Source organism: Protopterus annectens, chromosome 14.part0 (assembly GCF_019279795.1).
Source record: "Protopterus annectens isolate FY-2018-M chromosome 14.part0, PAN1.0, whole genome shotgun sequence".
In the NCBI taxonomy this organism is placed as follows: domain Eukaryota; kingdom Metazoa; phylum Chordata; order Ceratodontiformes; family Protopteridae; genus Protopterus; species Protopterus annectens.
This window is the reverse complement of record NC_056748.1, coordinates 490,193,881-490,205,393: the sequence shown is the minus strand read 5'-3', so window position 1 is coordinate 490,205,393 and position 11,513 is coordinate 490,193,881. Positions and strand designations below refer to the sequence as shown.

Sequence of the window (11,513 nt, the reverse complement as noted above, 5' to 3'; positions counted from 1 at the left end):
TACTAATTTTGTGCTTCCACCAGGGTGACTTGTTTTTTGAGTTAGTTTTGTACTTTTTCCTGGTGGGTACAGCTGCCTCTATGCAGCTATTAACATGCTTGTACAGGGTTTCTGTGAACAGTTCTGCAGGCAACAGTGTTCTCAGGGTTTATTTATTGCCTTCCCACCTAATTCTCGGGTGAGATGATTGTTTATTGCTGCCTTTGGCCGGATCCCATTAATTATTGCTATTGTGGCACCAGTCTCCTTGGCTACTGTTGCAGTCTTCTGACTGCTTCCTTGGCTGCTGCTACTTTGTGGCCACTCTTCTTTGGCTGTTTATTTATTAATACCCTCTACTTACAATCCAGTCGGAATGTTACTGTTCGGGTTTACTATTCGTTGTTTCGAATGGCAAATGTTTTGCCGTTCGAACAAACAATAGTAAACCTAAAGAGACAATATGCAGTACAAATAAAGACTTACAGCCCTAAGAATTTGAACAATGGATACAAGAAAAAGAAAAAATGGAAATATGTAGGATACAAGCACCATGTTACTGGGGTCGGGAGTAATATAAAAATGAAAGAGGAAGAATACAGATTAAAGACTGCATGTGTCAACTGGCTGTGGGAAGACTTAAGAATGATATGAGAAATGTTATTTCACTGACAGGATAATGAGGGACTAAGACAGATTAGTGGAGTGGGTAGGGATGAGCAGATTTTCAGAGCAGTTATAATGTGTTTGGGACAGGTGGGAATTAAACTGTACACTGACGAATGGCTGGCTGTGGATAGATGTATGACAGTGTTCAAATGTGCAAAATTAAAACTTAAAGAAAACTGCATCTGAGATGCATACAGGAAATCATTTTTCCCCAAGGTACATTGATGTGTGTGTGTGTGTGTGTCTTTCGGCTTTTCCCGGTTAGGGGTCGCCACAGCGGAACTCCGGTCCGCTAATGATTGGCAGTAGAGTTTTATATGCTGGCTTGCCGGGCCTAACGCACAAGGTACATTGATCTCAGTGATAATTCTATTAAGTGTGCACAAATGGCAAATATTTCTGTATGGAGGAGGAATCCAAGGGGGGGGGGGCTATGAGTTGTCTTAAAATCTACAAAAATGAAACTTTGACAGTTTAATGCAAATACTGCTTTTCACTGTTAGTATGCAGACACAGAATATATATATCTGTTTTCTACCCTCATGCCCTAGATCATTCCTAGGATAATATTTGTTAAATGTATTTGTTCACTAGGTGCCAAGACCAAGTTATGATAAACTTAACAGATAACAGGACTGTAGTGAGGTATAGATTAAATCTGAACACTACAACCACATAAGGTAGAGTCTGATTAATTATTCACTATTACCTGTTAATTACTGTATCATTTTGAAATGCAGCATGTAAACCAGTTTTTTTCACAAATAAGGCAGATTTATCTGTTTATTGGTATGACCAATTTTATCTCTTATCTTTTCTCTAGCCTTAATTCATTTCAGTTACAGTTCAGAACTTCACTTCCTGTATAATAGAATTCAGGTAGAAAGGGATCCAGATGAGGTAGTGGTGCTATTCAGGGTAGCTGATGTCTGAAGGATTCTCTTCAGTTTTCTGCTCCTTCCATTTACAAATCCCCCAAACCTGATGTCCAAAGGTAATTTTGCAAGTCACACCTCTTGAACTGTTTTTGACTTCCTGGCCACAGGGCTTGATGCCACAGAAAATGGGTACCGCTACCCATTGATTCACATTGGCTTTCTTTGCCCAGATTTAGGTCTGCAGCTTAACAGTAACACATGAAACAAACACACTTAAATTTTGAAACTGTTTAGGTTATCCTCATTAGCCTTTACATAATGAAATGAATAAATATCATTTCCATCATTGTACAAAGAAATACTTACACAAGCTGAAGGTATTTGAAAGTCGAAAGTGTGCCAGGTACCATTGTGAATTGATTTCCATCCAGATATCTGTAAGATAAAACATCAACAGTCACTACACACAGAATCCAGTATTAGAGATGGGTAAAGTTCTCAAGGTACACTGTTGCAGAAGAGCAGTCTAATCTAGAGCTTTTGTTTATTTATTGCTAAGTGTATGATGCTTCAGAATACAAAGTGGTATATTTTATACACTGTAGACAGATTGAGTGAATAAATAACATATCAAGATGCACTGTGGGAAAAATCAGTTACAAATGTCATTTAAGGTAATATTCGTTGTTTTCTTTAATAACTGGGTAGGGAGATTGAATAAAATGACTCTTCATTCAAACCCCGACACAAAGTATGACAGTTAAAAATTCAAATTACAGCAAATGCAAATACAAAAATTCATAAATACATAGCCTTAACTTATAAGTAACCCATATACTTAAGTTACTAAATGGTCACCTGTAACATCTGTATATTTCAATGCTACCTATAAGAGAGAGGCATTGCCCTCATATGCCTGTGGGGTGGTCATTCAGCTCAGCCATTAACAGGATATTCCTGAACTGGGGATACACTGTCTATTATAAGGGATAACACTGTCTGCTATGTCTCTGACACATACCTTTTACCAGTTATGCGAAATACATCTTGTGGACAAAGGCAGTATGTGCTCTTGCCTGATTCCATCATACATATACTATTTTACAATACAGAACATTAGCAAAAGAACACAGCCTACTCAAACGATTTTCAACAATAATACAACAACAATTTAAATAAATGGTATAGCTAGACTCCATTGAGGTAATTTTATATAAGCAGCTGCTGATCACATTTTGTATATAGCAGTGTGTTTTACCAAAGTTAGTTGGATTGTGGCAGCTTGTAGTACACTTTTTTTCTTTCTTTTCCACTGTAGTGCAACCACTGAATTTGTATATGTAAATTAGGAGTGTGTCCATGTCTCCCCCAATGGGGGTGCAGGGGAGTTTGCCTCCAACAAAAATATTTTTTTTGTTTTTCTTTTTAATAATTTTTGAGTTATACTCGTTGGTATTGAAAACTGAGAAAAGTATAATTTGTATTTTTATAATCTGACTAAACATAGGAAAACCTAAATAAATACATAAATAAACAGGATTCATAATAACTCTTGCCTTATGCTGTCATACCACTGTAGTGCATTAGCACTGTTCAGAATCTAGCCTATAAACAAAATCTGCTTAATTTTTCTAAACAGCCCTTCAAAAGCCTATTGAGCACTGTTTAAAGACTGTTGTTTATGTTTAAATGAGCTCAATGACTAAGTGTAATAGGCGATCCTTACCTGACAGTCATATGGTAAGACAGTTAATGAAAAAACTAGCTTAGCTCTTATAGCATGCCATTAGATAGAAGGCAAAGCACCCATATTACAGGATGACAATGAGTGGCATCTTAAATATTTCAGGGCAGTTTTGTCAAAGTCTTACCTCGTATTTAAACCGGACAGCTCTACACACAAGCTGTGAGCTCTGACAATGATAGGTATATTACAATCATTTTTTAACAGCTTATTTAGTATCAGTCCTGGATTTGCTATGTACTTGAAGTCAGAGGTACTTGGAGCTAAGTAAATCAGATACTGTAATGCTGCATCTGCACCCATAATCTGGTTTAAATAGCACAGAATTATGGATACTCAGTTTCTAAGTACCTCAGTACTAGGCTGACCTGTGACATGCCTATGCAATTTGTATTTCACCTCTGGGTTTTTCAGTATTTCTGACAGGCATGTTATCTTGTCCAAGGTACTTTATCCTATCAATTGTCATGGAGGAAACCACAGACTACCTTGGCAAACACTGGTACTGAGGCAGAGAACCAGTCCTGGGTGAGGCATCAGGCCACTGCATAATGATCACACATGCTCATACACATACCTATGGATAATTTGTGGGGGTACAGTAGAGCACTGTTACCTCATAACAAGAGGTTAACCAGTTCAGTTCTCTGTCATGGTGTCTTCTTTGCAGAGTTTGCATATCCTTCCTGTGACGGCATGGATTTTCACCAGATTGTTTGTTTTTTTTCCCACACATTTGATAGGCAGACTGGGTGACTGAACTGTCCATAAATGTATATGCATTTTGTGTGTGTGTGTGTGTGTGTGTGTGTGTGTGTGTGTGTGTGTGTGTGTGTGTGTGTGTGTGTTAAGAAAAAAGGTAAGACAAGGCAATTTGCTTTCATTCTTTACTTTTCTAAACAAACACTGTAGATGCAATTGTTAATAATGGGAAGACTACAGAAGTAAGATGTAGCAATGTAAGCTTTAATATGTGCTTTATCATGGTTATCCCTAACTTTAGAATAGGTAATACCTGTGAGCACAGTCATTGATTTGGGGCAACTGCTTCTATATAGAGGGGTAAACTTCCTTTTTGAAAACTGTATATAGTTGTGTGCATTTGCTGTGAGTTAAACGGGGGTGGAGAGTTTAAAATATATTTTCTTTTTTTTCTTGAGTGTTTTCACTACAATAAAAAATCTGGGAAATTGTGACTCTCGTATAGAAATAAGCAACTAAACACAATGTTGCCTGACAAACATTAATGTGTTCATGTACGTTGTGGGCTGGAAACATATATTCAAAAGAAATGTCATGTATACTACGTGGAAGCAATAGCTTTTTTCAGAATGGCTGCTCTTTCACTAGTAACACGGAATGAATATGGCCTTGCAAACAAAGACAAAAAAGCAAAGAGTACTGAATTATGCTAAGAAATGCAGAGTGCAAGTAGCAATATTATAGGAGATGAATTTGACAAAGAAAGGGATTCATGGTGGATATTCATCAGAGCATTAAGGACAAAGGAAAAAGTGAGTAACAATACTGACTGCAAGAGAGGCTCCAGTTGTAACAGAAGAGGGGAAAGGCAATAATGGTAGATATGTAGTAGTAAGGAGTTACTGGCACACGGGAAGGATTATACTGGTATGTATTTATATTCCACCTAAGAACTACTATTATGGAGCTTAGGAGAATTTTGGAAGAAATAATAAGCTTTTAGCAGGGAAAGTACAGCTGTGTGTATAAACTTGCCATAACAATAGATTTTTAAATAGATCACTGTTTAGTAGTCTATGCTATATGGGATGTATCCTTCCAGGATTAGACAGCTGGACAGCTTCCAAAGCTTTAAGGAACCTTCCAGATGTCCTAGCCAATGCAACACTGAAGGACAGCAGGATAAAAACAGTACCTAAAGCACCAAATCTTCAGAGTTTATTTGCTCCAGAATAGGCAGGCTAGGCCAGGAAAAAAGGAAAGCACATAAATCCACACCCTGACAAAAGGCAAAACAAAAAGAAGAGGGATGGTGGGATAGTGCGGCTACTGCAAAGGTAATCTGTTTGAACATCCGCTCTTATGGTAAGCTGACTTACACCCCTGCACCATGTTCATCATTAGATCAATAGTGCAGTATCTTAAGTTAAATGGACTGAATACTAGTGCTTAGAAAGAAAGGGTGAGAGTCTAGGAACTCCTGGAGAATAGTTCTAGTAAATAGTGTTTTGAACCCGCACAAAAAATGTAGCTGATTTAATTTGGTAGAAGTGTGTCCAAATGACAAAAGTTACTCTCTCTCTAGTATGATTCTAGAGTCCAGCCTTTTCCAAGGAGACACTGAAGTAGCCATATCCCTGATAAAGCAGGTCCTGACTTTGCTTGGAAATGTTTTATTATGATGAGGATAACAAAAAGCAATAGCAAGGGACAACAATTAGAAATTGTCTGTTTTGATACTGACTGTCCCTTTATCTTACCTTAATAGGAAACAAACAGCTGATTAGCTACCCTGAAGGTTTTTGTCTTGTAGGAGTAGTATACGTGTTGCAATGGACTTCTAGAATGAGTAAAAATTTTCTGCTTTATTTATAAAAAATAAAAAAAAATTACCCTAGGACTGCCCCCATCCTAATAATTCTAAGTACTTTATCCCACACACGAGTCCCCTCAAATTATCTATGGTATGATCCCAGATATTGTCATTAGGGGTAAAATGTAATTATCGACCACGGAATGGGTAAGGCCAATCTCTAACGAAAATGATAGCTTAATTTGAGTACAAAAAGGAAAATTGGCTAGGCTTAGAAAGTCCCACAAAGACAGCTAGCCTAATACTTACCTATAAACCTATGACTCTATAAATCTATCACTTGTGGAAGAAACAGTAGATGAAACAGTAGCTCAATGTAACTGGGATAACCTATGTGAGAAGAATGGATTTGATCACAAATTACTATGGCTTTGAAAAAAGAAGACAGGGATGACTCACCATAAGAGCTAATAATTCAGATACATTTCTTGCAGATATCTTAACAAAGAGTCACACTAGTTTTCCAAGATAAGAACTTCAGATTAGCCTCATGAGCATGTTCAAAATGAAACAATCTTAAGTTTTCCCAGGAGGAGGAGCCACCTGCCTTCTAGGTGGATGGAAATGTGAAACCCCTTCAATAATTTCACTAGAGGTAGGCTAAGGTGGAGAAGAGGTACGATCTACGGGCAGACAAGCAGATGTAAAAGAAGGCCTGAAGAAATAACTTACACAAATACTGCAGAACTAAGGAATATGAGCTGCACAAAGGTCATAGTGCTTGGTTTGGCACCAACTAGAAAATGGAAAATCTTTTCCACTTACCCATATATGATTTTCTAGTAGCATTTGTTTTCAGTTTTTCTTTTGCATATTTTAATACCTGCTCAGAAAAAAAGATGGAAAACAATACAGGCACATTCTCATACAAGGGAATAAATAGGTAATGATCTTCCAGGCCTGTAAGCAAGGAGACCTGGAAGAGAATTCCTTTCACTGTGTACTGTGATTATAGGCAAACAGGTGCATTGAAGAGTTTCTCATAGGTAGATAAAATCTTGGAAGACCTCTGGGACAACTTCAATTTGTAAGGGTCTGTGTCCTGATCAGCTTGTCTGCAATAATATAATGCTCTGACTAAATATAGTTAGCACAGAGGAACAGTTGTTGCTGAGTTGCTAGATCCTTGGCTACAATCATTATTTTGCAGAGGGGATAGGACCTGCCCACCCCCCATTTGTTTATGTATCACCTCACTGCTGTGTTATATGCAATTATTAGCAGAGAGCAGGTAGCCTAAAATTGTTTCCAAGATGTGATAGTTTTTATTAGAGAATTATTTATTGTTTAGCATTTAAGGGATTTGAATTTGTCTTTTTAGTTCCACAGACCCTGGACTTTCACACATTAGGACATGGCTCCCCAAAATAAGTCTGATGCAACTGTGGTTACAGACTAAGTAGGGTCTGGAAGGGAACCAAGGGGAAACCTGAAGAGATGAATAACTGATTCATTCACTAGAATAACTCCCTTTTTCAGAAATCCCAACATTGGAAACTGTGATGAAATTGGGCAGTCATTTCCAAGCAGAAAAATGAGAATGTCCTGCAACATGCAATCAGATGTGTATCTAGTGTGGGGAAAAGGAGCAGCCACCCCAGATGCAAGGTATTTCGGGGTGCAATTGGCAGAATTGGTATTCACTTCTGTAATGACATTTCAGTGCTAGTACAGAAGTGAATTCCAAAACTACTCTACTGCTCACAGTGTGCTTGTATCAGAGCTTCTTGTGTGATGTACTTTGTAGTAAACAGTTTGCTACAGCCGTCTTTTACAATTTGAAGATCTTTTTGTGTGTACTAAGGTCAAAAGCCAGATAAACCACTCAACAAATCAAAATTGTTTGAAGTAATAGTTTTGATAAAGGAATCAAAGCTTGGCACTTTCATTTCATACATTTCATAAGCTATTGATTTCCGAAATTAAGCTTGCCTTGTGAATGCTCATAAAGTTTCCTGAAAGATGATTATGTTTGTATTATACTTTGCAACGATAGTTAAAATATTTGGGTAACCCCCTGAATTCACTTTCTATTACCTCAAAGGATTTAAGTACTCCTGCAGAAGATGGACAGTATAACACCTCTTTTTTCAGGGAAGCATTCAGATAATATTCTGATAATGTAGCAAGGCAAATCTCTGCAACACTGACACCATGGCACCAGCTCTAAAAGAAATATCAGCAATGTTGTAAATGCTATTCGGAAAATGTTAGGTAATCTTAAGAAAGAGAACATACCAAGGAATATAGACAGGCCTTAGACTCTGCAAAAGGGAGTTTAGCAATCAGTCTCTGTCATATTAATCAGGAGAGCCAGAAGAAAAAAGGAAATTGTGAATTTGTGGTCATTATTATATAATTTAGCAGAAGCTCTGGGAGCAGGTGGCTGACTGTAAGGAAATTACTGGTTGCAAGGAAAATATCCTGAAAGTCTTTTCTCTGTTTGAGAACTGCCAAATAAAAAAAAAAAAAAACAATTTGAAGAACACTCTTGGAACTTGTATAGGCAGTTAAAAATAGTTTATTCAATGCAAAAAGATCTAGCTATTTGCTCACAGCTTTCTAAGGTATTCAGAGCATACTTCTCAACTGTCCTGATTTTTGCCTCATATTTTTGGTCTGTTCCTCATAAAAAATGTGGTTTTCTGGATTTTTGTGGCAAATTAGTGAAGACTGAATTCACTAAATAACGACAGGCATTTGATTTTCAGACTTCATATCTCTCAGTAAATTAATGGTAACACAACATTGTTTATTCTAGCAACTTTCTAAGTTTTAAAGAGCAATATTTAAAAATTGTCCTTACTTTTAGGGCATTGTCCCACCATTAGTTTTGGCTGTGTCCAGACTTTTTTGTGCTAAGAGGATGAGAGCTGTGATCCAGGGAGCTATCAGTGTGACATCAGGTATAACACACAACACTACTGGTCTCAGACTACAATAGGATAGCTTTTCTGAAGCTTATTACAAGCTTCAGAACTGAATTGTATGGAAATTATTAATGGCAAAATGTTATATTCCAGAAGAAAACGAAATAATTACTACTGGCTTACCTCAGAAAAGTTTAACATCTCTGTTCATTTTTTTTCCATCTGCAATCTGCTGCTATGTCACTTGACCCTTTACTGCACTTTGGCAGATTTAAACTTGCATATCTATTGGAAGGGTTATGGACCACAACAATCAAGAAGACCAAGACAGGCTTTAAAATGTATTTATGAAGTGCATACTGAATCCAACCACACTAACAGTTATTGAAATATATGTTTCTGCAATTAAAATTATTTTCTGTATAACTTAAAATAAACTAGTTTGCTCATTTGTGCCCTTTTGGATGCTTGCTGGTTTGTTCTGTGAAACAGAAACACGGGCTAATTACCTGGTCCCATTTGATATACTAGTGAAATTGACCTTTAAGCTTTTTCCTGGGATGTTCCTTTACTTTTATATTTGAATTTTTAAAGGCAGAGGACTAGCTTTACAACAAAGCTAAAGTAAGGTTGGGAAAAGACAAGTACAGGCATTATCACTTACAGAAACATTCTTTTCTGTGTAATGTGAATGAAGGTAGCCTATTGTTTTCCCCCCTTTTTATTTTATTAAGATGTGTGCAGGCTCTTTGTTGGGCTACTATTAGTGATATTTAAATAACAACAGGAAGTTTAGCTTTCCTTTTGCGAGCTAAACTGCTCCTTATGGCACTTGCTTTAAAGGCATACAGCTGGCTTTTCAATGTTGCCATATCTCACCTTATAGCATGTGCAGGCTTAAACATAATTAAACACATGCATGTGGCTGGTACAGTCCAAGCAGGAGTAGCTACTTAAGAAACCTCTCTTTCGTCTGTCATGTCTTCATTTATATGTTGATTATGCATACTGTTTATCATTCACAACAAAATGGTGATTAGTGTGAAACATGCATACAGATGAATTTTGAAATATCAAGTTACTCAGCTGGAAGGAAGGAAAGAAAGAGCACTTAAAGTAATGACATAGCAGATGTGAGGAAAAGCTTCTTCTGGCATAGAAGTTGGTGATGTACTGTGTAACTGATGACAAAGGTTCTTAAAAATGCTGTGTAACACATGATAACCTGATCATTTTGTTGCAGGAAATGATTTATTTAAAGTGAATGCTGCCAAAGAATTAGCTGTCTTATGAAGAGTGGAAGGGAATCTTGGACCACTGTGTTAAATATGCTTTATGCAAAGAAATAACTTACTAGCACGCTGTTTTTTTAACGATTCAAAACTGTAATAACAACGCATACATACAAGATTATGAAGTTTTGAACTTACTCAGACACTAAATGGAGAATAACCAACAACCAACAAATTCACGTTTCATGTACCAACATTAGCATGTTATTACTAGCCATTTAAATTGTAATCTGTGCAGAGAGTGTTGATGAACATAAATAATTTCTAGCTAGAGTTAATTCAGAAAAAAGGGGGTAAATTGTGGTCAGGGCTGGGTGTCTCATAGCCCCATCACACAGTGGTGGAATGTGTTGGCTGTTTAGGTACTTTCAATATTATAACAGAAGAATGGTCAGTGCCTGTTGAGAGACTGGAAATGCACTGCAAAGTTAATAAAAGTGAAGGTGCCCAAACATTCATCCATATTCACTTTGATGAGCCTTAGCACATACAGGTTATTGTACACTTTAGTAGCACCCCAAAGCCATCAAAACCTGCTGAATGATACTGATTCACAAAGGAAACCAAAAGGTTATGTGACATAATTGTGCAAAGCAAAAGTATTTTATCAGTTCCTGGAAGTGAAGAGAGAGATTGTGGTATTATGCATGGAGAATATACAGGTAAAACACTGCTGTTTAAAGCAGGCCTGATGTAAAGCTTTATAGACTGCAATGTACATGGAACCAGCAGCAAAATATATCAATGTGTAGTAAGATTTTGTGAATGAACCATTAATAAAACGACTTTAAACTTATTCGCATACTAAAATGTTTTTATTGTGTTAGTTTTACACCATGCACTATGAACCATTAATAAAAATGACTTTAAACTTATTCACTTACTAAAATGTTTTCATGTTAGTTTTACACCATAAACCATTACTAAAATGACTTTAAACTTATTCGCTTACTAAAATGTTTTCATTGTGTTAGTTTTACACCATGCACTATGAACCATTAATAAAACGACTTTAAACTTATTTGCATACTAAAATGTTTTCATTGTGTTAGTTTTACACCATGCACTATGAACTATTAATAAAACAACTTTAAACTTATTTGCATACTAAAATGTTTTTATTGTTTTAGTTTTACACCATGCACTATGAACCATTAATAAAATGACTTTAAACTTATTTGCATACTAAAATGTTTTCATTGTGTTAGTTTTACACTTGACCACCAATGTAGAAAGAAAATCTATGACAAATAACACAAGAGTCATGCCTGGTGAATTTGTAAATACACAGATGACAAATGTAAAACTCAGAAAGCTATACAACAAAAGAACTGCTGCACGTGCTACAGACAGAGAGAGACAACAGCAAATCTTAATAACAGCCTACAGGGGTGTAGAATATAAACTATACTACTAAAAATGCATAACATAATTATAAAGAATCATAAGAATCATGGAAAATGTGGGCCACTCCAGAGGTGACATGAGCAAAACTAAACAAAGGAA

The 11,513-nt window shown here is 36.5% G+C and overlaps 1 protein-coding gene across 2 annotated transcripts in view; it reads right to left on the bottom strand.

Moving 5' to 3' along the window:
• The window catches only part of SLIT1 (slit guidance ligand 1), a 3,022,655-nt gene that overhangs the window by 574,023 nt on the left and 2,437,119 nt on the right, over positions 1 to 11,513 (bottom strand). For both annotated transcript variants that reach the window (XM_044056244.1, XM_044056245.1), the window contains exon 22: positions 1,893 to 1,961. In XM_044056244.1, the coding sequence (XP_043912179.1) occupies positions 1,893 to 1,961 (69 nt within the window). The remainder of the gene's footprint in view (positions 1 to 1,892; positions 1,962 to 11,513) is intronic.